We start from the raw sequence: 27,345 nt of genomic DNA, 5'->3' as shown, positions 1-27,345 counted from the left end.
TTGGGAAGTGTACGTCATAATGAGTCGTAGTTTTGTAAATGGTATTGCATATTTCATTGTTGTGATAATTGTGTTTGTCGGAGGTTGGTGGTGATACTTGGTTGTTGAGGAGACGTAAGGCGGTTGGAAGACCGCCTTACCCCTGGGTCGCCTCTAGGAGCTTCCCACTCCAAGAGGGATGTGCACATTGATGACTGAGTATGGAGGCACACGTGTGGTTGGACATCTGGCAGGGGATCTGGTTGGCTTCCGAGCCTGGTACCACGGGTGTGTCCCGAGTACCTTATCACGGATTGAGGTTCGGCTGTTTTGTGGGCGGTGCTGCGGTGCCGTCACCGGGTTGTGGGTATGTTTGGGTGTGTTCTGCTACCGGTTTAGTGATGGCCTAATCATATATAATGGTCGTCATTGGCATGTTGCATATTTAACTATCGTATTGTGTTTTATGTCTTATTATCGAAACTAACATGTTTGGGTTGTGTGTAAATTGTCACCTCTTTCCGGGGTGGCCTTTGTTGATCCATATGATATTTCTGATCATATGGGGAGCAGTTTTTTATAGGTTGCATTTGGTAGCACGTGATTATAGGCCGAGACACGGAGTTGGAGTCGAGTCGTTTAGTAGCATTATAGTTGGCATAGAAGTATTGGTAGTCATGTATAGAGATAACTTGTAATATTCATTCATTCTTTTGTAAATCAATAAACATATTATTTATATAAAGATTTTCTTAATCATAATTCTAATTTCACTGCCACGGGAAACCGAGACGGTAACATCTCCCGATTACCTTGGTCGGGAAAGAAGGGGGTGTTATAAAGTGGTATCAGAGCGACGATTTTGGAACCTAAACCAATGAACCAAAATGAATTTAAAAGAGTCTAATAAAATGAACCCGACATGAGTATAATAGGAAGTCGACTTTGGATGGGTAGGTGCCCTCATCTCAAAACTAGATCCTATTGTCTCGGTTGGTCACTACGTGGGTGCTCACAAGTATGGGTGAACGATATAAGAAATGTTATGTGGTTATATGTATGCTGTGATTGTTGATAGACTTTTTACATGTTATAAACTTTCATGTCATGTATGATGAAATGTAGAAGTTGGATGAGTCGAATTACGTATTGTAGCATGTTTTAAAAGTTTTTAATGCGTGTTGGTATAAAAGACAATAGTCCCGCTCTTTGGCTTGATATTGTATGTAAGCTTTGGACTTACTAGTGTTATCATTAGAGTATGATTAACGATGATTGTTGGTAGATTGTTTGGGAGTATAAAGGTAGTGTGCCAAAGTCGGTAAGTAGGGTAACATATGAACTAACTCGGCATGGGTCACTGATAGTTGGTGGACGCCCGAACGTTCTCTTTATCTTGCAGGGATACGATCATTCGAATTTGATCGGGAATTTCAAGCCATAGATAGTCACTCCAACGAGTGCGAGTCAACACTAGGCCGAGTACAGTGCACTCGACAAACAACTTTATTAAAACTTGATCGGGAATTTCAAGCCCATATACCAAAGTGCCATACCAAGGACCACCTTAGCATATAAGGGTGCTACCATCTCGGTTTCCCGAGGTAGTATGCATCATAAAAACCATAATGAAACAACTTTATTAAAACAACTGTAAAGAAAAGGTTACAAGTCTTTAAACTCTAAAACCAGACAACCAAATCAAATAGTAGGGTTACTCGATCGAGTATGGGTACTCGATGGAGTACAGAGAGGTGAACTCGATCGAGTACGGGTACTCGATGGAGTACCCTACGCAGTTCTCAGTGCCGTCCAGTTTTCGTAAAACAGTCATATCTCACTTGTTTCTTGGTCGTTTTGGGCGTGTGACCTATCGTTAGAATCGTAAAAGAACAAGATATCACCTACAAGTAGAATCACATCAATATCATGTTTGCATCTCAAGTTATAATAGTTTAAAGGCGACTCATCTATAATCGGACGACATAACTACTCAATTTTCCTTCCAAACGACTTAAACAACAACAAGGCAATTAAAACAACTCGATACTCCTCAAAAATGTATATCAAATATATATATATATATATATATATATATATATATATATATATATATATATATATATATATATATATATATATATATAGAATTAGGTTCAACTAAGTCCACCTTCCTTAGAATTAGGCACCCAAACCCTACTCACTTAGTCACTCTCACAAATCCTAACACAAACACACACATCTCTCTCTCTCTCTCTCTCTCTCTCTCTCTCTCTCTCTCTCTCTCTCTCTCTCTCTCTCTCTCTCCCAACTACCACCACCTTCCCTGCCGTCGACCACCACAGCCTCCCTCTGCCTCTCTCTTCCTGTGCCTCCCTCAGCCAATACCCCGCACCACCATCGCCTCCCCCTATCTCCCCGTGCCTTCCTCGGCCATCCACCGGACACCACAACTCTGATAACCCACCAACACCACCCCGTCACCCAGAACCACAACCAAAACAAAGGGCTCACTCCCACCACCGCTGCCTCTCCCTTTTCTTCCCCTACCACCTCACTTCCTGCCGCCGCCCCTCTAGTCCACCATCAATAACAATGCCTCCACCACGGCCGCCTCTTCTCCTCCCTCCTTCTTCTGCCACGGCTGCCTCTCCTATCATTCTCTTTCTCTCTCTGTTTTTTTTTCTTTTCAGGTCTACAAAAAATAAGGACAAATTTAGAAAAAAAGGAGCTTGTGGTCGGTGTGTGCGGGGGAGACGCTGACAGTGGCGTTGTGCGTGGGTGATGGTGTGCGGCTGGTAGGTAGGTGCGTGATGGTAGGTGGTGATGGTGCGTGGTGGTGGTTGTTGTTGTTGTTGTTGTTGTTGTTGTTGTTGCATGTTTAGGGTGGTGGTTGGTGAGGGGAGGCGAGATTGGGTCTTTTTTTCAGATCTATTTTTTTCCCAGATTTAACTTTTTCCGGTTGTTGTTGGTGGAGGCAAAAGGCGAGTGTGGTGGTGCTGTGTTGGTTGTTGGTGGCGTGTACGACAAAATTCAAAATAATGCAAAAAATAGACTAATGGACAATATAAAAATATAAAATGACTTGTTAAACATTAAAATTTCACTCGTATACTATTAGAGTTACAATCGTATATCATTAAAGTTACCTTCATAAATTGGTGAAATTACATAAATTCCAGTTTTTATATTGGAAATGGCCTAAAAAAAATTAAAGTTTCACTCTTATCATTGAAGTTTCACTTGTTTAACGTTAATGTTTCATTTATAAATAAGTGAAATTAAATAAATATTAGTCACAATTACATTATTACATAAATTCAAATTTTGATATTAGAAATGGCCTAAAAAAATTAAAGTTACATTTTTAAGCATTAAAATTTCAAATTTTTATATTAGAAATTACCTAAAAAAATTAAAGTTACATTTTTAAGCATTAAAGTTTCACTCATGAAACAATAAAGTTTCACTCGTGAAACATTGAAGTTTCACTCAAAAATCAGTTTTATTAAATAAATATTAGTCACAATTACATTATTTCATAAATTTAAATTTAAATTTTTATATTAGAAATGGCCTAAAAAAATTAAAGTTACACTTTTAAACATTAAAGTTTCACTCGTAAAATATTAAAGATTCACTAAAAAAACTCAAATTTACATATTTAAAAAATCATTGTATAACATAAATTTTTATTTTTATTTACAAAATGACTTTAAAAATTTAAAGTTACAATCGTAAAGAATTAAATTTACATTCACACATTAAAGTTTCACCTATAAAACATTAAAGTTTCAATCCAAAATTGTTTAGAAGTTTCAAATCTCAACCATCAATCTTAGAAGATCTAATGGTTTAGATTAGGACTTAGGGACTCACAATTTTAGGTGGACTCATTTGAACTTGCCTTTTATATATATATATATATATATATATATATATATATATATATATATATATATATATATATATATATATATATATATATATATATATGTGTGTGTGTGTGTGTGTGTGTGTGTGTGTGTGTGTGTGTGTGTGTGTGTGTGTGTCTATATATATATATATATATATATATATGTATATATATATATATATATATGTATATATATATATATATATGTATATATATATATATATATATATATGTATATATATATATGTATATATATATATATATGTATATATATATATATATATATATATATATATATATATATATATATGTATATATATATATATATATATATATATGTATATATATATATATATATATATATATATATATATATATATATATGCATGATCTTAATCACATGCTACTACCAACAAACTAAACATTGACATCATCATGACCATGTCATACACCTCATCACATAACATATACTCCAACCACTTCCATCCAACCCAGCCATATACTTCATCCAACATATACTTAATGGCACGCAAACTGGTAACGATCCCGAGACACACCCCGCAGTGACCGGTTCAAAGTTGTAAGGGCAACATTGCAGTTTTAGGACGTCTCGCAAACCTTTGCGGTAGCTCTAAACAATCCTACCCGAGTTTATTTTATTAGATGCCCTATGTTCATTTTGTTCATTGGTTTTAGGTTCCAAAATCATCGCTTTGATACCACTTTGTAACACGCCCATATACCAAAGTGCCTTACCAAGGACCACCTTAGCATATAAGGGTGCTACCATCTCGGTTATCCGAGGTAGTATGCATCATAGAAACCAGAATGAAACAACTTTATTAAAACAACTGTAAAGAAAAGGGTACAAGTCTTTAAACTCCAAAACCAAACAACCAAATCCGAAAGTCATAAAGCTAAACTCAGCTACAACTAATCGACACAACAGTGATGACTCCGCCCGTCTGTGTCCCGCAAGCTATCATAACATCCATCACCTGCTAGTCAACTGCTCACCATCCCCGAATGGATCACAACAGTTTTGAAAACATAAAACGGGGTCAGTCAACTGTATAACCAAATCAATATAGGCAACGGAAAGAAATATAACAACACAATCAGTCGATCTCCAACTCCAACAATCACCAATCATTGACTACACACTAAAGTGTGAAGCCCTGCCAGGTTGACCGATGGAACAGGTAACCCAAACCGCCAGTGGGGGGACCGCAGCCTTGCCCACCAAATCCCCGCTCATCACAACGAGCGAACCCAGATCATTAATGTGCACATCCCTCTTGTGACGGGAGTCACAAGGGGCAAACATGGGTATGGAACCATCTCCCGACATAGTTCCATAACAATCATCCATCCAACATCACAAACCAACCAACCTCCATCAACTCCAACCAACGATCACATGCCAACAATCAATCAATCACAAAAAATTAATTAATTATACAGCTAACTAAGTAGGGAAACCCTACCTGAAATATAATCCATAAACACTAGCGCAGCAATCAGAATTCCTCCATTACGAATTGTCCGCCTATAACACAATAATGCAATTACAATCTATCGTACAACAAATACTCCCCAAAATCCCTAAATCACCTAATGAGGGTTTAAACAACTTAGTAAATCAACAAAAGAATAACATAGAGATCTTACCCAATTACTGACGATCGTAACGATGTAAAAATCCCCAAAAGATAAAAACCCTAGCTTTGATTTGATGATAAAAGATGGAGAGTTGGTGAACGTCGTTGAAGTTTATGAGAACCTTTTTGAGAAATAAAGTAAAATGAAATGAAACTGATGTTTTAGTTTTAAATACCTCTCCCATCTTTTACGATCAAACCGTAATAAAATTCTGTAAATAAATCGACACTCGATCGAGTACCGGGGGTATTCAATCGAGTGCCCCTTACTCGATCGAGTACCCACAAAACAGAATGTACTCCAGAATCAACATATAACCTACTCAATCGAGTATCCCCTATTCGATCGAGTACTCTAACACCAGAATATCGATGTATTACAGTCTTTCCTCCTTATAACGAACTTCTGGAGTGAAACTTCTAACTCGATAATTTAAGTGGAAAAACTAAAGAAATGAGCCTAAGTTTGCATTGAACAAACCGTGGGATTAGGCGTGTCCTTGAGGGACGAATTTGATATGTCTAGACCCGAACACAAAGCAATAGGTATAGACTCGATAGTTTAAAGCACATAAGCAAGTAAACTACCAAACTCCAAGCACACAACGAAGGAGCTCTTCAAGCACAAAGCAAAGAAGAGATTTAATGAAGAAAACTCATGTTTCTTACTTGGTTTATAACTTATGCAAATCTGAATATTATTACACTTGGGAACTTGGTTTATTTATAGCCCAAGTCCTTCTAATCTTAACCATCCAAATTACATCTAATGGCTAACATTAAACAAGTGAGAAAACAAGAAAAGTTGCTGAAAATCTACCCTAGGCAACCGTGAGCATCAACCAAGCAAGAACAATCGAAATGGTCTTCTCAAGGTCTTACAATGAAAGGGACATAAGAGATATCCTAGGAACACACAATTGGAGGCTTCCTTAGTCCAAATTTCGGCTGGTATAAGCCCTTGAGAGCAGCCCCCAAAGCTCTTACACAATTGTAAGAATGATAGTGACACTTTGGATCTTCCTTGAAAGCGACATTTGAGCTAATTCTTCAAAATAAAGAAAACAGCCTCCTAGGACTGATTTGGACGGTTTGAGCAGCTGAAAAATGTCCTAGGATGGTCTTCATGTGATTACTAAAAAGATGGGACCGATTGGAAGCAAACTAAGCTCGTTTGTTGAAAACCGATAAACCCGTTACTCGGTTTTGTCTTGTGATTTCATCTTAGCTCGGATCCTTATTTAAATAAAAGTCCCTAGGCAAAAAGTCTCAAAATTCATTATAGAATTGAGACGTGACAAATATTACCATGTCTTCTTAGACCGAATTTGAGTTAGACCTCAAATTGGACGAAGGTCCCAATCCGCAGTCTAGCTCGGCCTCCTCTCCCGTTTCAACCTCCCCTTCTTGAAAAGGGTTTGCCCCCAAATCCTCAACATCTCCATCCTCTAGGTCTTCATAAAACGGACTCAAGTCACCAATGTTGAAGGTTCCATGGACACCATACTCACCCGGAAGATTGATTTTGTAAGCACTCGGACCAATTCTTTCCATAACTTCGAAAGGACCATCGGCTCTAGGCATGAGTTTGTTTTTCCTCTTTTGTGGGAACCTCTCCTTTCTTAAATGAACCCAAACAAGATCTCCGGGTTCAAAGTTCTTTGGATGACTCGGTTTCTTGACACGGTTCACATACCCTTCATTTGTTTTCTCAATTTGCTTCTTCACTTGGGCATGGATTTGGAGCATTTGTTGGACCCTTTTCGTGGCATCATAGTCGATGGAATTCCTCTTAATAGGTGCTAAATCAGTAGGCATAAGGGAATTAATGCCATAAACCACCTCGAATGGAGATTTCCCGGTGCTTGATGAAGGAGCTCGATTAAATGCAAATTCGGCTTGTGATAATTTGAGATCCCAATCTTTCAAAGACTTGCACACCGTGGCCCTTAAGATTCTGCCCAAGGTCTTGTTAGTAAACTCGGTTTGACCATCGGTTTGAGGATGATGGGAGGTGCTAAAAAGAAGCCTTGTTTTGAGCAATTTCCATAAGGACCTCCAAAAGTGACTCATAAACTTAGTATCCCGATCAGAAACTATTGACTTGGGTACACCATGGAGCTTGACCACTTCCTTTAGATATAAATTAGCAACACTTGAAGCATCCTCGGTCTTTTTGCAAGCAATGAAATGAGCCATTTTGCTATATCGATCAACCACGACCATGATGGAATCCTTGCCTCGTTGTGTCCTTAGCAAGGCCATAATAAAATCCATGCTAACATCCTCACATGGCTAGTTTGGGACGGGTAGGGGTGTATAGGGACCCTTTTGGAAGGAAGACTTGGCTTGATGACAAGGAGCACACCTCTTGATCACACTTTGGACATCCCCAAGCATCTTTGGCCAAAAGAATTGCTCTTGGAGAATATCATATGTCTTTTGGATGCCAGAATGACCGGCAAGGCCATTTGAGTGAACTTCTTTAACCAACAAGTTTCTATAAGGTCCCTTGGGTATGCATAATCGATTCCCAAAGAACAAGAACCCTCCTTGACTCGAATACTTACTCCTTTTGCCCTCCTCACATTCTCGGCCCTCTTGGAGTGTTTGCCACTCATCTTTGAAATCCGGATCTTCAATGTACAAATCCTTCATGTGTTCGAACCCTAATACCCTTTGTTCCATAAAACTCAACATGGTGAACCTCCTTGAAAGAGCATCGGCCACCACATTGTTTTTGCCCTCAATATACTTGCTTGAAAAATTGAATGATTGTAAGAACTCCACCCATTTAGCATGCCTATGATTGAGCTTGTGTTGGCCATTGATATACTTGAGAGCTTTATGATCGGAATGCAAAACAAACGGCTTTGGCTTCAAGTAGTGACTCCAATGGTTCAAAGCTCGAATAATGGCATAGAATTCTTTATCATAAGTTGAGTAATTGAGCTTGGCACCATTGAGCTTCTCACTAAATTATGCTACTGGTTTGTGGTCTTGAAGTAGCACGGCCCCAACTCCAACTCCGCTAGCATCACACTCGACTTCAAATAACTTGTGGAAATTGGGTAATGCAAGAATAGGAGACTCACACATTAAGGCCTTGACTTTGTTGAAGGCTGATTCGGCCCTATCATTCCAAGAGAACTCCCCTTTCTTCATACACTCGGTAATAGGAGCCATAATGGTGCTAAAATCTTTGATAAACCTCCTATAAAAGGAAGCTAAGCCATGGAAACTCCTTACTTCGGTGATGGTGCTCGGTCTTGGCCAAGATTGAATAGCCTTGACCTTCTCTTGGTCCACTAGAATCCCTTGATCACTAATGATGAAACCCAAGAATTGGACTTCCTTTTGCATGAATGAACATTTCTCCAATTTTCCATAAAGCTTGTGCTCCCGAAGTGTTTCAAACAATACTTGTAGATGCTTGAGATGCTCTTCTTTGGATGGACTAAAAATCAGAATATCATCAAAGTATACCACCACAAATCGGCCCAAATAAGGTCTAAGGACCTCGGTCATCAACCTCATGAAAGTACTCGGAGCATTAGAGAGACCGAATGGCATGACAAGCCACTCATATAAGCCTTGTTTGGTTTTGAAGGCTGTTTTCCACTCATCCCCTTCTTTGATTCTAACTTGATGGTAACCTTGCCTTAAATCGATCTTTGAGAACACTTGAGCTCCACTAAGCTCATCCAAGATATCGTCAAGTCTAGGTATGGGGAACCTATACTTAACGGTGATGTTGTTGATGGCTCGGCTATCGGTGCACATTCTCCATGACCCATCCTTTTTTGGAACAAGTAGTGCCGGAACCGCACAAGGACTAAGTGACTCCCTCACAAATCCTTTACTCACTAACTCCTCAATCTGTTTTTGCAACTCTTTGGTGGCTATTGGATCACTTCTATAGGCTGCTTTGTTTGGTAAAGAGGCTCCCGGAATGAGATCAATTTGGTGCTCAATGCCCCTAAGAGGTGGTAACCCACTCGGAAGTTCATTAGGAAAGACATCCCCATAAGAATCAAGTAACTCTTGAACCTCCCTCGACACTCCCTCCTTGGCCGTGGCCTGCTGGCCGTGACCCTCTCCGCCACCTCCTACTCCCTTAGCCAACCCCGTAACCACTAAAGCATACACGTCCCCCTCCCCTTCTAACTCTTGCAACATTTTAGCCCCATTGATTAAAAGTTTTTGCTTAGAAGGTTCAACCATTGAAGGTGGTGTTGTAGGTTTGATGGTGGGTGGTAATGGTGACAATATGACTCTTTTTGAAGCAAATTTGAAGGAATAGGTGTTCTCTTTCCCATGGTGAATCGAATCCCTCTCAAATTCCCAAGGTCTCCCAAGTAACAAATGACAAGCATCCATGGGTAAGACATCACAAAGGACCTCATCAACATAATTCTTTCCAATAGAAAAAGAGACCAAACATTGTTTATCGACTCTAACCTCGGCTCCTTTGTTGAGCCACCTTAGTTTGTATGGACAAGGATGATTTATTGTGGGTAATGAGAGTTTTTCAATCAAAGTACTCGATGCTACATTAGTAAAACTCCCCCCATCAATTATCAAATTACACACTCTTCCCTTGATGGTACACCTAGTCCTAAAGATTTGTTGTCTTTTGTCTAGTTCTAATGGTTGTGGTTGTGTGTGCATCACCCTCCAAGTAACCAAACTAAGTCCCGAATCCGGCAAGACTACCTCGGCTGCCTCCTTTTGTTCCTCATCATTCTCATCATTTTCACAAACAAGAATCTTATCCTCTCCCCAATGGACTACTTCTAGGGTGCTAAGAGCCCTCTTGGTTGGACAATCTTTCATGAAATGACCATACCCTTGACATTGGAAGCATTTCTTGAGGCCTACGATTTTTCTTTGAGAATTTTCGGGTGCTTTTCCTTTGTCAAAATAGGCTGTTTTTGGTTGTGAATTTGAGAGGTCTTTGGGTTTTGACTCGGTTGGTGTGTGGGGTTTCGAGTAATGGCCTGTTTTGGTCGGGTATTTTTGTGGGTTAGCCCTTCCCTTTCCCGCTTTCTCAACTCTCAAAGCCAAGTTAACGGCCTCATCAAAGGACCACACATGTTGTAATCGGACTCTTTGAGCAACTTTGTCATCTAGACCCTCAACAAATCTAGCAATTTTTTGTTCCGGTTTCTCATTCATTTCACATTGCAAAGTGAGTTGCTCAAAATCTCTAATGTAAGACTCAAGTGGTTGTTGATCTTGTTTAAGTTGAGTGAGTTTAATGAACAAGTCTTGAGTGTATTCTTTAGGTACAAATTTCTCATTAAGCTTCTTCTTCAACTTTAACCAAGACTTAATGGGTTCCTTACCATCTCTCTTTCTCTGATTTTTTAAGTTCTCATACCAAAGTGAAGCATATCCTTTAAGTTTTAAGATGGCAACTTTAAAACACTTAGCATCCGAATAAGACTTAAACTCAAAGACTCTTTCGATAGTTCTAAGCCAATCTATTAAATCTTCGGGATTTAAACTACCATTAAAGTCTGGAATTTCTACCTTTAAGTCTTTAGGATGCTCCTCATGATAAGCTTCAACCCAAGAATCCCCCGAATCCGAGTGCAAGTCGTCCTCCATGTCCTCATGCTCTCGCCCCGTTTAAACCCACGGCCACGCCCTCTTCCACGGTGTGGTGGTGGTCGTCCTCCATGCCTTGGTGGTGTTGGAACATTGGTCATCAAGGTTGTTATGGATTCTAATATCAAATTCACATTTGTTGTTAATCGGTCTACTTTGTTTTCAAGACCGTGTATTCTCTCTTCACTCATTGGGCTGTTTTTGTGTTTTTGAATGTAGTTAGGAAAATGAACTCACAAGACTAACCAAAGCTCTGATAACCAAGTTGGAGTGAAACTTCTAACTCGATAATTTAAGTGGAAAAACTAAAGAAATGAGCCTAAGTTTGCATTGAACAACCCGTGGGATTAGGCGTGTCCTTGAGGGACGAATTTGATATGTCTAGACCCGAACACAAAGCAATAGGTATAGACTCGATAGTTTAAAGCACAAAAGCAAGTAAACTACCAAACTCCAAGCACACAGCGAAGGAGCTCTTCAAGCACAAAGCAAAGAAGAGATTTAATGAAGAAAACTCATGTTTCTTACTTGGTTTATAACTTAAGCAAATCTGAATATTACACTTGGGAACTTGGTTTATTTATAGCCAAGTCCTTCTAATCTTAACCATCCAAATTACATCTAATGGCTAACATTAAACAAGTGAGAAAACAAGAAAAGTTGCTGAAAATCTACCCTAGCAACCGTGAGCATCAACCAAGCAAGAACAATCCAAATGGTCTTCTCAAGGTCTTACAATGAAAGGGACATAAGAGCTATCCTAGGAACACACAATTGGAGGCTTCCTTAGTCCAAATTTCGGCTGGTATAAGCCCTTGAGAGCAGCCCCCAAAGCTCTTACACAATTGTAAGAATGATAGTGACACTTTGGATCTTCCTTGAAAGCGACATTTGAGCTAATTCTTCAAAATAAAGAAAACAGCCTCCTAGGACTGATTTGGACGGTTTGAGCAGCTGAAAAATGTCCTAGGATGGTCTTCATGTGATTACTAAAAAGATGGGACCGATTGGAAGCAAACTAAGCTCGTTTGTTGAAAACCGATAAACCCGTTACTCGGTTTTGTCTTGTGATTTCATCTTAGCTCGGATCCTTATTTAAATAAAAGTCCCTAGGCAAAAAGTCTCAAAATTCATTATAGAATTGAGACGTGACAAATATTACCATGTCTTCTTAGACCGAATTTGAGTTAGACCTCAAATTGGACGAAGGTCCCAATCCGCGGTCTAGCTCGGCCTCCACTCCCGTTTCAACTTCGTCCCCGAAGTTCAAACCTACCCTATACAACCTAAACTTCCCTCATCCGCTCACAACCCAACTCACCAGTCAAGGTAAAAAATCCATACTTAACCCTCATAACATCAACTTATTAACAGCATATAAAATTTCCATACACTAACCGAAACACAACGCTAGCACGATCTCACCAACATACCACTTACTAACAATCCAATATTAATATAAATCGCCAAGCAAACACAACTGCCAAATAAAATACTACATTCTACCACCCTTAAAATGAACTTCATCCTCGAAGTTTACTCATACACATAAACATCACCACCCAAAACCACCTACACTATCGCAACCACATCTACCTATAACCTTACCCCATGACCATACACATAAAATACATACTACTACAAACACCACTTTTACCTCTAATAATATCAACCACAAGTGCATTCTTTATTCCACACCAAGACTCAACACTTACAAATATACCCTAGCACGCATAATCATGAAACTCTCTTTTTTGTCGCATCCCACTCCTCTTAAGGTAAATGTTACGTCCTCGTAACCCAACTAGTACTAGATCCTTAGCTATTCCTTCCCCTTATTACCATCTCATGTCACTGATAGCCGACTATAACCTCAACACCGATAACCATTCCCAATTCCAAGGCTCTCTCTCTCTCTCTCTCTCTCTCTCTCTCTCTCTCTCTCTCTCTCTCTCTCTCTCTCTCTCTCTCTAACAGTTTCCATACTTCTAATCATTCCGCACGCCACCTAACATATACCACAAAGTCCTCAACATAACCACTACCACAACTCTTCCACATTGCCGCACAACCACATTCTTTTCTATTCACGTGCCTATCCACTCAACATCACTCACGATCCAAAATTGTTACACACCCTCCCTAGATCCTCAAATTCCACTTTTTATTGTCGTCAAACTCGTCCATAACTTAACATGATACTAATTCACAAACACTCCATACTTACTGCTCCGATAAAAGACTATGAACCAACTGCAACTTCCAGCTCAGTACACTACAATAATATTTGTTAAAGGCGTCTAAAGCAGGCGACTGTAAGCACAGTCGTCAATTTGGCGACAGGAAAAAAAACGCGGGTGACTGAAAACAGTTGCCAATTTGGCGACTAGGGAATCTTATCCCAAAATCCATATGAAATCCAAGGGCGACGCAATAATATCCAATTTGGCGATTGAGAATGGTTGCCAAATTGGCGATGGATAACGGTCGCTAATTTTCTGACTATAGACTTTTTTCATCTCTTTCCTTCCTTTCACCCGTCACTTGTATGAAAAAAAACAAAAAAAAACGCAAGACACACCCGACGAAACCACCACCCACCACCACCACCGGAGAGGCAAACCATCCACCGTAGGCGCCACATCACCATCGACCACCGGAGTTTCCTTCACTATTCTTCTTTTTTTTCTAAAGGTTTGTTTTTGACTCAATTTGATTTAATTACTTAAATTCTTAATTTTTTTTTTGTTTAATTTGTCACTTTAACTAGTAATGAGATTGTTATGATGGTTTTAGAAACATTTTTGATGCCTATTAACTATGTAGTTGTAATTTAATTAGCATTTTTGTAAATTAATTGTAGTTAGGGTTAGAAATTGGGGCTTTTGTTAAATTGCTAATGTCATATGATTAGGGGATGTAATTGAAGGTTATCTTGACAATATTAGTATTATTGAAGGTGGAACTTAGTTTTAGTAATATTGAAGGTAGTATAGTGTTAGTATTGTTGAAGGTAGTATGATCTTGGAATAGAGTTTAATTAGTTATTGATTAGAATAATGTTAGTATTGTCAATATTTTTCATACTTTAGTTATAACACAAATTTGCCTTGATTCGTATGGATTATGATATGTTTTAATCATTTAATTGACGAAATTAAGTTAGAATGAGCATGACGTATAAATTGCATTTTTCAAAATTTTATTTACATTTTTGACAACTTGTTTAATATTGACCTAGTACCCGTTCAAGAATTACTCATTAGGAGCAATTCATGAATAGTCCGTATTTTGGGACTGTCTTTGTACGTTTTAAGTCACTTAGGTAGTAAACACAAAGTTGTGATTTTATTAATGAGAAAAGTGTTTGTTATGAATTCCTTTAATGTTCTCTGAATACATATGTGGAATATAACTTTATTCCACATTGTGTATTTGGAGAACTAAGGGGAATTGCTGCCGAATTTTTTTGCTCATTAATAAATCACAAATGTGTGTTTGCTAGTGACTTGAAATGTACATTGATGGGTTTAGGTTGGAGTGATAATGACCTAATTGAAATCTTGAAGTTAGTATAATATGGAGGATGAGATAACTATTGTTAAAGTACTATAATGTGATAAGTTAGTACAATTTTAAAGTTAGAATTTTTCGTTGAAATATTATTTAAAATGGTTAGTTTGCTATATATTGTCTAGATAAAAATAAAGAGATATGAACGTAGCTGGATGTACGAAGAAAGAGTAGATAAGAAGAAACGTCCTATCTCTAGATTTGTAAAGGGAGTTCGTGAATTTATTGAATTTGCTAGATGTCAAGATTCATATGATTTGGAACAACATAAACTTGGGTGCCCTTGTACTAAATGCAAAAAATTAAAATATTTACTTGACATTGAAGTAGAAGAGCATCTTATTACAAATGGTTTTTTTCTAAAGTACTACAATTGGATTTCCAATGGAGAAAAATATTCTCCCGATCCCGAACAGCTTCAAATCCAACAAAATGAGAACCCATATAGAGATATGGTACTTGATGCCTTTGAGTCTAATGCTTTCATTACTAACGACCGTGTACAATTGATTGATGAAGAACCACCAAACCCAAAAGCAAAAGCCTTTTTTGACATGCTAAGTGCTTTTGAAAAAACCTTATATGAGGGGAGCAGAATAACATTTGTACAAGTTGCATCCAGGATGGTTACTTTAAAATGTGAGTTTAATATACCGTTTAAAGCCATTGATAGTATTGCTACGTTGGTTGAGGATGTTATACCCGATAATAATGTTATAACCCAAAATTTCTACAATACCAAGAAAGTGGTTAAAGGTCTTCAGCTTCCACATGAAAAGATTGATGCATGTCCTAAAGGATGTATGCTTTTTTGGAAAGATGATGCTTTGCTTGACAATTGTAAGAAATGTCAAAGGGATAGATATGAGAAAAGTGAGGGAAATATTGTTTTGAAGGGGAAGAAGGGTAATAAGAGGAGTGGAAAGAGAAAGAAACCAATATCATTAAACTCATTAATTTATTTTCCCCTAGCTCTAAGACTTCAAAGAATGTATGCGACGAAAAATATTGCCAACCAAATGAGATGGCACAAAGAAAATCCTCGTACACCAGGAAAGATGTGTCATCCGACCCGTCGCCAAATGCGACTAAACCTTGCTACCAAGGGCGGGCGACTGTTCTCAGTCGCTAAATCTATAAGGGCGACTGAAATCAGTCGCCTTCTTTAGTTGCCCTTGTCGTGATTTCTTGTAGTGGTACCCACATGTTCCGTTAATTACTTGCCACAACTATGTCAACAAAAGTCTCATATAACATAAGATCGAAAGTGTTCCAACCACCTCCCAAAACTACGTTTCTTTAATAAGGTATCACTATAACTATGACAACATCGACCACATGTGCAACTCTCTTCCATATTTTACTCTAGGCTCACCCACAGGTCAAAATTACATGAAACAACAGTAAATAGAACAACAATCTATATGCCCATACTAGACTGACATAATCTTTCAAAAGTTCATCTCACAAATACTCGACCTACTCTACCACAACCGATGACGGCATCGCAACACCGCCACCAACAGCCTCACTGCAGCGCGAAAGTAACCGCATCGCAACAGGGAGCACCATGCTCGGATCGCAATCCAAGACACAACAACCACATCATTAATCATCGCAACTTATAAAATCTCATAATTACTGACTCAATATAACTTCCTTGATAAATGAAAACTTCCTTAATGCCGCGTTATTAGATCACTAAAATACAACATATTACACGGAATAATTAGATAACAACTTTACGAATATCATACCATACCACTGCTCATGTGGTCAGAACCTCACACAATCACTTACACACATCATAGACCCATAATCAAATCTAACTAGTCAATCCTGATCACGTAATTTACCACTTGGTAATAGATATCTCTTACCCGAGCTTAACTCAGATGCCCTTCATAAAATATTCTCCCATCCGCACAATTATCACCACCCGACAAACGGAACCATATCATAAGTACCCAACTACTAGCAAACATCTCCTATATCCACATCTTATACTCCCTCACAACCGTACATACCAATCAGGCCTCCACAAAATCAACCTCTTTAGAACGACTAACTTCCATATTTAACATCATCCTTAGCCACTAGTGACAACACCACGACACCACCATCTTTCATATAACCACTCTCTTACCATCACCTCTAAATATAATAGCTCCTTTCCTATCTTTGGTTACCATCCTGAATAACGAATATCAAGTCCATCAACAAAATTAACTCAGCATTCATTCCAATTCTGTCATCGATTGTATCATCACCTAGCTCACCACCCAAAATCTCATATCGTGCAAATACTTTACCAACTTCTTACTCCCTTAATTCCTCAAAATTCATGACTAACATGTCGTCCTGAAATTCCTTTATAACCCTTAACTCACCCCCTCGTGATAGTATCATATGTCTCCATGGTTCCTTACTTCCATGTCCCACAACTCCGGTCAACATTCTCTGATCTTACTCCCATTCTTCTTTTCCCTTTACACTCAATAATACCAATTAATAATTCATCTCCTTACTCTTACTACCTAACTCTTTATTAATCCGGTTACCTTCTCATTGCTCCCAAAACTCAAATTCCATTAATTCAGATCAGTATCTTCTCATTCTTTGTTATCACTGATCCTCTCTCATCATGCTACTCACTCATACTCGCCACCATTAAGTCCAAACAATCAACGAGTACTCTTTAATTAATTGTACCTTCCGTTCGTATCTCTAGAAAACAAAAGTACACTTCAGACTGTTAATTGCTCAAGGCATTACACACTAGGCTCACCTCTTAGTAATCCAAATTCCCAAACTCAGCCAGTATCTACATATCCACATCCCGGCATAACTCGATCTAAGCTCTCTATACACAATTCTTTTTCATCCTTCTATAATGACCTTCCATTACATAAAATCTTAACCAACACAGTTATAACCATCTCTCTCCATAAATTCTTACACATCCCAAGTTACCACCATTCGCATCCCTCATTTAAATTTTCTCATTCTCACGTACCTCAAACTTACATCACCCCTTGCTAATATACACCTACCATTACATTACTCAACTCGCGATTATATCACTCACCACATCTTCACAAAACATGCTCCCTGCCTCGAGAAGCTTATCAATCTTCCCTTTTTCTTTCCACTATCCATCACAACCACATATATCCCATGTCCTCCCCACCAAACTCATACCAACCATAAGATGGCACTCTTTACATCACAGAATCTGGTAACTTATGCATCAGGACCAAAACATATGTAAAAAAATGTATAAGGAAGCAAAAGAACATCTTTGAAACAAATATGATATGTAGAGAGGTCAAAAGATAAGGATAAGGCCAAAACATGGGTCACTAGGTCGAGTACAACCTACTCGACTGAGTAGGTGAAGATCAGAAGCACGCATAATCAAATAGTAGGGTTACTCGATCGAGTACAGAGAGGTGTACGCGATCCAGTATGGGGTACTCGATCGAGTACCCTATGCAGTTCTCAACACCGTCCAATTTTCTTAAAACAGTCATATCTCACTTGTTTCTTGGTCGTTTTGGGCGTGTGACCTATCGTTAGAATCGTAAAAGAACAAGATATCACTTCAAAGTAGAATCACATCAATATCATATATACATCTCAAGTTATAAAAGTCTAAAGGCGACTCATCTATAATCGGACAACATAACTACTCAATTTTCCTTCCAAACGACTTAAACAACAACAAGGCAGTTAAAACAACTTGATACTCGTCAAACATGTAAATCAAATACAACACTATATATATGTATATATATATATATATATATATATATATATATATATATATATATATATATATATATATATATATATATATATATATATATATATATATATATACTCGTGAGTTTGGTTCTTATGGTGAGTTTGTGCTTTAAAATCTGAACCATTGGATGAGGGTATATACACGACTAAGATTGAATCTAAATAAAAATAAAGTCAGCAATAGATTAGTAGAACACGGTACCCTTTCTTCCCTAAAATCCTGAAAAGTGAAAACTCTTTCAGCATCCTCTCTCTACATTAAAAAAAAAACAATTTTTTTTAAGAAACGTAATAAGAAAAAACTAGAATTTCGCATATAAAATTGCACTGGCATCTGGATTTCGCGCATACAATGGAGCTCGGTTTGTGGAGAATTAATACATGTTAGCTCTATTGACGAGGGAGACATGTGGTGACTGGAATTGTCTCGAATTTTCCCTAAAAGGAGGTATGACTACGATTTAGATCCCAAATTAATTAACACAGAAAAATCATGGATCAATCTAAGTCTTTGAAATCTCCCTTAATTGATTCTCTTACCGTTTTCGAAATCAAAAATCGATGCCTTAATTGATCATCCAATTATAAAGCAACCTCTAATGGTTTCTCTTCGTCCCTTCAATCTCGCTCTTGTATTGCTTTACTCTCCGCCCTTCAGTTTACTCGACTGAGCCTCGCTTTGGGCCATAGCTTGGCTCGATAGTCGGTATTGTGGTTGTGATCGACGATGTGAGACAACGGTGAGTAGTGGCCGAATTGGTGGTAGCTGGGCGAATTGAGCCGGAGTCATAGCTGATGTATGACGCTGCAATTCTGGGCTGCTGAAAATGAGGTCGACGCGACGGGTCTCGCCTGATTTCAGTCGGAAGTTGACGGAAATGGAAAAAAAAAAGATTCATGTTAGCTGGAAAAAAAAAATAGGAGAGTTACCATCTAAGTTTCCTGAGGCAGGATATAACAAAGTATAGAAATCCAAATTACTTTAAATAAAATTAACCAATAAAAGTTTTATTACAGTTGCCAACTGACTAATTAAAACTATAACAATACAACTTACTACGCAACGAAAATAAATAAGATTATATATATATATATATATATATATATATATATATATAAATTTAATAATTAAGTCAAACTAATGTGATCTAGACAACTGCTACGGTCCAAGTCTTCACGTCTCAAAGTTCCTCACAGCTAAGTCAACTACCTGCTATTTATTCTGCTCCCCAATTAACCGGAAATATTAATTGGTTCACCACAAGACGCAATCAATTAAAGCATGCATCATTTTATTTTGACACAACAAACATACGTCAATCAAAAGGTAGAGTAGAATAACCAACAACAGGTATAAGGCAAAATAAATGAATATGCATGATATGCAAATGCCAATGCAGCTGAGCTCATCACCTGAAACACCCGTTCATCCCGCCAATCCATGGCCCGGGAAAACAATGCAATCATCCTAACCTAAGTTGAGGTAAACTCATCCCAGAGACAAGTCGTGTAAAAGCAGTCTGGGGAAACCAATTCAAATGCCATGCCATAATAATAATTCATCCCAGAACGAGCCTGAGGTAACCAATGCAAATGATATGATGATATGATTAAACCAACAATGAATAATCCAACGATATGTATAATCCACATCTGAAAATTAATCCAACCAATCATACATGCTAGATAATTGATATAAAGACAATAACCAATTAGTTGAGTATTTATCCTACCTTTTCAGCAATTACTCCACCTAGCAATCCAAGCAAATTAATTAAAGGTATTCTTACACTAAAACCGTCACCTAAGACAAGGAATAACTATAATCACTAACTTAATCATTCACTAATTACAAATTAATTACATATAATTTTTAGGTTCATGTACCTATTGTTAGACATTTCTAATGGTGAACTAATTAACATATTGACTTTAGTCACTTAAGATCCAGTGCATGCATAACCAAAAGAAGATATAAAAGAAAACAATGTTCCTTACATTTGATTTGGTTCGAAATTTTGGGCACAAATAAGGACACCTTCCTTATTTATTCTTGAGCTTAAATATTATGGATGATCCTCCAAAAATCTCAAGTGTAGAGATTCTCCTCTTGCTGCACCCAAGACAAAATCCCTTAATACTAATATATCAATTAACTAGATTAATATACTAGTAATCCTTAATAATTCTAATAATATTTGTATTACTACACTAATAATAATATAATGTAATATTAGAATTTTTAGTTAAATAAATTTATAAGATCTAAACTATTTTAGAGAGAATTGGGAGAAGTATATAAGAATGATAAAATTGCATTAAAGAAAAATGAGAACATTTTTCTCATTACAGAGGTGGGGAGCCGGTTTGGTGAGGTGAAGAAGGTCAATGCATGGCCTTCACCTTTTGCTTTTTTTTTCTTATCTAAAACATAGGTTAGTAAGGCTGGTTTTAGGTAATCATTGTGTTTTATTTTAACAATTAAAATAAAACACCCAATATCCCCAAAACCCTCTAACTTTTGGTTCACCCATAAAATGGACATCCATTTTATGTTTGTCAATTTGTCATTTGTAATAAGGTAGGTCATGTGTCACATACCATGCCCATAGATATTTTAATGCATATTTAACCCCTTAAATATCATTTTATAATAAATAATTACTTGTGACAATTTAACTAGTAATACATGATTACAAGTATTTAAAAGGGGTCATATAAATATAATTCACAACATTTTGTAATTATAATTAATCAATCATTCTTAATTTAATTGTTTCACAAACAATAATTATTTTAGTAATAAAATCTTTTAATTACTAAAATAATTATTATTTAATCAAATTACAATAAGATACTCATTCTCACTCACAAAACAAATTATTCAATTTTAAGGAGTTAATTAACTTGTATCAATATACAATTAATTTACATATCTATTAAGGGAATTGTCCTATAGGTGTGACCTTAAGGGATCAACTAACCACCACCGTCAAACGACAGTAATGTCAAACTCTAGTTAGCCAATCATTACCGATTAATGTTGATCAGTTGACTATATAATTCAATCATCCTTTACGTATTCTTATCATGAGATTTAAACATGTGATCGCACTATTGTTGAGGACACTTACTCCAACAATCTCTCACTTGTCCGAGACAAGTGTGCGTCACCAATTCTCTTGTCCTATTACAATCTCCCACTCAATGCAAGGTGTCTTGCAGATCGTACTTGTATTTGATCATATCTTGAGTGGTTGTCTCGATCTAGAGAGTAACAGTCTGACCGGAATTATCTACCGTAGATACCTTCCGAGCGTGGCTACACATTTTCAGTTCACTACTCCTCGAGTGGCCCTGAGATTTCAAACAACCCTGACAAGGGGGTGAACAATTACTATCGCACTATTCCCTTTGTATAGCCACAGTTCATCATGACCCAAAATACACTCATTTGACTTCAGTTACGACAGTCGTAGATTATAAATCAAAGCCAATCAGAAGCTTGTGCCAACTTGGGCAAATAGTCTCTAGTCAAAAGAATTGACTCATAAGAATACTATAGTACCTCTCGCCACGACCAGGCTTTATGAATTTCTATAACTCTATAAGTGGTCACTGCCTGACAGAGTGTCCCATACGGTTTGTCTGTGTGATCGACTAGTCATCCCATATGACCCTATGACATTTTAACTTGCCATCAATCGCATCACACTCTAGTCACTTGGAGACGTCACCTCATATAAGCAACTAGGGGCCAATACTATGTTAATCCAATTCACTTTAATAAGGTTCAAAGCTGTCCTTACAACCTATTTGGATATAACAAAGTAATAAAAGAGATTTTAATAAAACTCAAACGATTAATGCATTATCACATATGTAAAATTGATACCATATCAATTACTACATAATCTATAATACATACTTAATATTGTATATAAATATACATCTCAACTCAATTGAAGTGGCATGACTTATTATGCTAAGCCTATGAGAAGGCTTTGGTTAGTAAGTCTTAGCAACACTTTGCACTTTTCTAACCTTACTATATACTTTTTCCCTTTGTTTTGTATAATCTTTATCATAAAACTTTTGAGTACGTGTCTACATCCAGTCTATACATAGGCTCTCTTGCCTTAGAATAGCTCCTACTGTCCTCACAGTGAGTAGGGATAGGACCTTCGGTTATTGGAACGAACTACCATAGTTCCTCCAACTCACAAAATCGAATCCTAATATCATCCCTTCCTTCTTGCATATCTCATTATTGCAAGTGTACTCAATTTCAGTTGTGTATGTCTCATTGTTCAACTGCCTAGGATGTTTCTAGGAGATATCCTCCTTAAATAATATAGCCAAGATGATTCTCTAACCATCCTTATGTGTTTAGAATATGGTTTTTGTGTAACTCCTTGCACATAAATCTATCTCATTTCTAAATGCTTAGCTTCATATCTTTAGTACTTCTTGAGTACTAACCAATGAACTATATGGCTATATAGAGACTTCTCTCAAAGATTTGATTTGTAACTACTCGTCATACTCCAAGTATACGAAGTTTAAGAATGGTGATACACCTTAGTGTAATGAATTAATCCCGTAGCGGAAGCATGTGGATTCAATTTCTACATGTTCAATACTTTTGAACTTGTCAAAATTTGTATTAACATAAGAATATCCATTTAACGCTAATATCCTCTTAGAACTATCTTTATAGGTCTGGATACTTTAGAGATGTAATATTCTTCTCCTAAGTCTTCCATCATTCACAATGATCAATATGTCCCTTACATATAAGACTAGTAACACCACATTACTCCCACTAAACTCCATGTTTAAATAGAACTACTTGACAATTCGAGAAACGTTTATCACATGATCAAAACATACAATTCAACTCCTTAACTTTTACTTAAGATTTCTTCTTAAGTTCGTATCCTACCTTAGAATAGTTGCGATTTACAAAACTCATACAAGATGATTTTAAAATCCAACAGTCAAATAATATTATTAAATCCGAATTTAACGAAGCATTGCAATTGGTGAAAACCTCTTACCACCAATCAACCAAGTTATGGAAACATCTTAATGTTCATATTCAGTTCGGACTTTTGCGGAGTTCAAACTAGATAAAGCATCTTTATAAGTTACAGGTTTGTTACTTTCAAAATTAACATGACTCCTGTCCACTTTAGGTTTCGAGGAAATAAATACTGATTTTGACCAAGAAGGAACATCTTCCTACGTCTTATTCTGAGTTTGTGGCTCTTGAACATTTTCTCCCACTCTGTCTTTAAGAAATAATCATGTTTTCTTTAATAGACAGCATCACAAGCCACAAACCCTTTGTTCTCGTGGTCATGTAGGAAAAGAGAGCACATGTTTACTATCGAAACAAGCTACAATTTAGGTACCATGCCTATCCATATCTCATATGAAAAGTAGATGATTGTTTTATCCATGTTTTATATTAGTGGAAAATTCAAATGCCAGACAAATTTTATAATAGAAACTACCTCCAACTATAATGTAAAGATTCAATCATATCGTAATGAAAGTGAACTTGCGATACCATATCACACTCTTTTTGGTGCAGATAAAAGTCATCACTTTATTGTTCCCCATTTGAACAAAGTAATACTTTGGTTTTATAATCTGTAGGTTTTGATACTTTTTAAACATTCACTGAACATATTCAAAGAATTTCTCTTCTTACCTCATTATGTGGATATCAAGTATCTACCTAATTCCTTGGTAAAAGAGATGAAGAAGTAATAACCTTCTCTGATTGAAATTATGTTCGACCATACACTTCAAAATATAAATAGGGCGAATATCTTGCTCTGTTCATAATCCTTTTTCAGAAAAAGTTATAAATTAACTTGCTTTGATTACAAGATTCACATACACCAGAAGATTCCCAATCAAATGGTTTGGGAGACTAGTTAAAACTAGTTTCTAAATGTGATTTTCAATCGAGAATTGAGAGATGATTGGGGTCACCAACTAGAGTCTTGTATATATGACATTTATATCTAGTTTGAATATAATTACCTTGATTTCTATGGTCTCACCATAAATTTAATTGTGGTATGTAATGGCACAACGCTTGTTTTAATTGCATAATAGAGAAACCCTTTTGCGTTTTTCTACAAAAACTTGAATTATATTCTTATTTAGAGTTAGTGTACATCATAACAATTATTAAGGTACATTTCTAAATACAAAACTAAAAAGAGTACATTACAACACTTAAATGTCCATGGATGAAATGGCAACTACCCTAGTTCCATTCATGTAAATTTCTGAATTTATTCTTTGCTATTTGTCAAACGATAATGCCAAATATTATAATGAAATCCACAAATTTGTATCAAATACTCATGATGTGGAAATTAGCAAGAATGCAATGTCAATGTCATAGATATTCAAGGAGGAATATGTTGGAGTCACACGACCAACTTCCTTGATCTTTACTTATTTGGGGTTTGTATCTATTTTAGTGTCTAACACCTTCTCTTTCGAGCCTAGTTCTATCCTTAACAATTAAGATAGCTACTTACTTCTTATTGATCCCACTGTCTTCGATAATTTCTACTTGATGAAGAATTATCTTCATATAAATTCCTAGTTAATCCTTCACAAGTGTTAACTCTATTGTGGTATTTGGTTAATCAAAATTTCTATCAAATCAATTTATCAATTTAACATTGTCATGTACTTAATAACTTAAGTGCTTGATGACAAGTGTTTAGGTTGAGCAATAAGACTTTTGAACCATGAATGCATAAAAGAATTATCAAAACATATTTTGACTAATTACTACTTCTATTTATTCTTCTTCATAAAAGATTTCATATACATGGGTATGTAAGGAATTTAAGATGTTAATATTATATTTGCATAGGACGATTCCTATCGAGTTCTATGGAATAGAACGATTCCTATGGAGGTAGTCCACAACCTATGATACGGTTCAACTTTAGAAAGAGATTCTTTGTCGTTTAGCAATAGTGGTTTAGCGTTGACTAGTGTTACAATCGAATGATATAGCATATGAGTAGGATTAATAAAATAGAACAACATTAAAAAATAACGAAATAGTGGGAAAATTAAACATTCATCGTTATCTTTAAAACATAGCATGTTTTAGCATTTATATAATGACCTTCACCCAATTATATAAATGATTCCGAGACCCTAAATTCATATTAACTTTGGATGTGAGCCTATGGGCCCTCTACACCTCTTATTAATATAACTTGGTGGGTTAACCCTTTTAACCAATTCTACAATTAGAACTCTCGGTCGATGAATTTACGTTAAGTTCATCTTTAGCCCGAACCTATTGCGGCTACGGTCGCCAATACCTTCGTAGAGATCAACCAAATTTTCGAAGTGTAATAACTATTTATTACCCCACTTACCCAACGTCAAATGAAAGTACCCCGAAAAATCATATTGTACTCCTTATGAAATTGAGATTCATGGGTTCCTACTATTTGGTAAGGCTAAGTCTCAATCTTTTAAAAGTGAAGGTCTTGTCAATTTATTATCTATCTCTTTTATGTGTACTAAATTAGTGATCTATCGATAATTATAATTGACAAGGTCGAATACTCGATATGATATGCATGTGATGTTTATGGCGATTTGGCAATGCATGTCACATATGAAGAATAAATGCAATGCAATAAATAAATTTCCTAGTATGGCCTTCCTAAAATAGAAAATCTAATAATCTATTTACAAATTCGGAAACCAACTCTGTAATACCCGCCCTTTTAGGGACCCTTTGACCAGCATTGACTGACCTAGGGAGCGGGAATAGTTCTTAGAAGTGCGTGCCAAAGCCATCTTGGGTTACGACTTATGGGTGGTACTCGATAGAGTAGAGGCTACTCGATCGAGTAGCGTGGTTACTCGATCGAGTAGGGGGTCACTCGATCGAGTATGTGTGGTACTCGACCGAGTATCGAGTATTCAGCGAGGGTTTTTAATCGCGTTTTGTTAAATCCGCAAATCATTTCCGCCTCATTCCTTCTATCCTCTAGTCGCCCCTTTCCCTTCCCTTCACCATAAAACCTCCATGGAAGCCTTTTGAAGGTCCTTGTGCCTTAGGAGAGCATAGCTTGAGTCGGGTAGCGGTCTTTTGCCGGGTTTCTCCTCATAGGTATGTCGTCATCATCATCCATATCCTTGTCTTTGCAGTTAGGGTTTGCTTGATAGTAATAGATGGTTGTGTTGTGGTTATAGGCTTTGCTTGATTGCTGGATTTGTCATATGTTGGCATGGATTGGTTGCAGTTGCTTAAAGGTAGGTTTGCCTACTCAGTTTCTGTAGATAGTCTAGTGTGTGTCGATTGTTGTGTCGTTGTTGATTGGTTCAGACGGTTGTTGATGTTGTATTGTGATTGCTGATTGTTTGTCTCTGGTTCTCGAGATGCGTTCTCGGCTGAGTGGAGTCACTTGCGGGAGTGGCTTCACGCCCTAGTTTCGCCCTCCGTGGAACCCGCCACGGGAGGGGATGTGCACATTAATGGGACAAGGTTATCGCTCGGTATGATGAGCGGGGATTTGGTGGGTACGGCTGCGGTCCCCCATCGGGGCGGTGGTCCGATGGACGGTCGGTGACGAGATTGATCGGTGTGGGTGTGCTTGTGTGTGACTGATTGTGTTGTGTTGTATTGTTAGGTGTTGTTGGCATTGTTGTATCTTATCTCGATCTTGACCTTGTGTGGTTGTCTTGTTGTTTTATGTGTCTGCCGTGATCCCTTATGGTGAGCAGTCTGTC

The 27,345-nt window shown here is 37.1% G+C and overlaps 1 protein-coding gene across 1 annotated transcript; it reads right to left on the bottom strand.

Annotated features, from left to right (window-relative positions):
* Positions 1–8,535: 8,535 nt before the first annotated feature.
* Positions 8,536–10,734, bottom strand: LOC141629974 (uncharacterized). The gene has a single exon (XM_074442881.1). It carries the CDS (start codon positions 10,732–10,734, stop codon positions 8,536–8,538), a length of 2,199 nt encoding a protein of 732 aa, XP_074298982.1.
* Positions 10,735–27,345: the final 16,611 nt, after the last annotated feature.

This window comes from Silene latifolia, chromosome Y (assembly GCF_048544455.1).
Source record: "Silene latifolia isolate original U9 population chromosome Y, ASM4854445v1, whole genome shotgun sequence".
Classification (NCBI taxonomy): Eukaryota; Viridiplantae; Streptophyta; class Magnoliopsida; order Caryophyllales; family Caryophyllaceae; genus Silene; species Silene latifolia.
The sequence above is the reverse complement of the archived record's forward strand: the minus strand, read 5'-3'. Positions and strand labels throughout refer to the sequence as shown.

What these genes read in the sequence shown, in the direction of transcription:
- LOC141629974 (XM_074442881.1), bottom strand. Translation starts at nt 10,734, where the DNA reads ATGAATGAGAAACCGGAACAAAAAATTGCTAGATTTGTTGAGGGTCTA.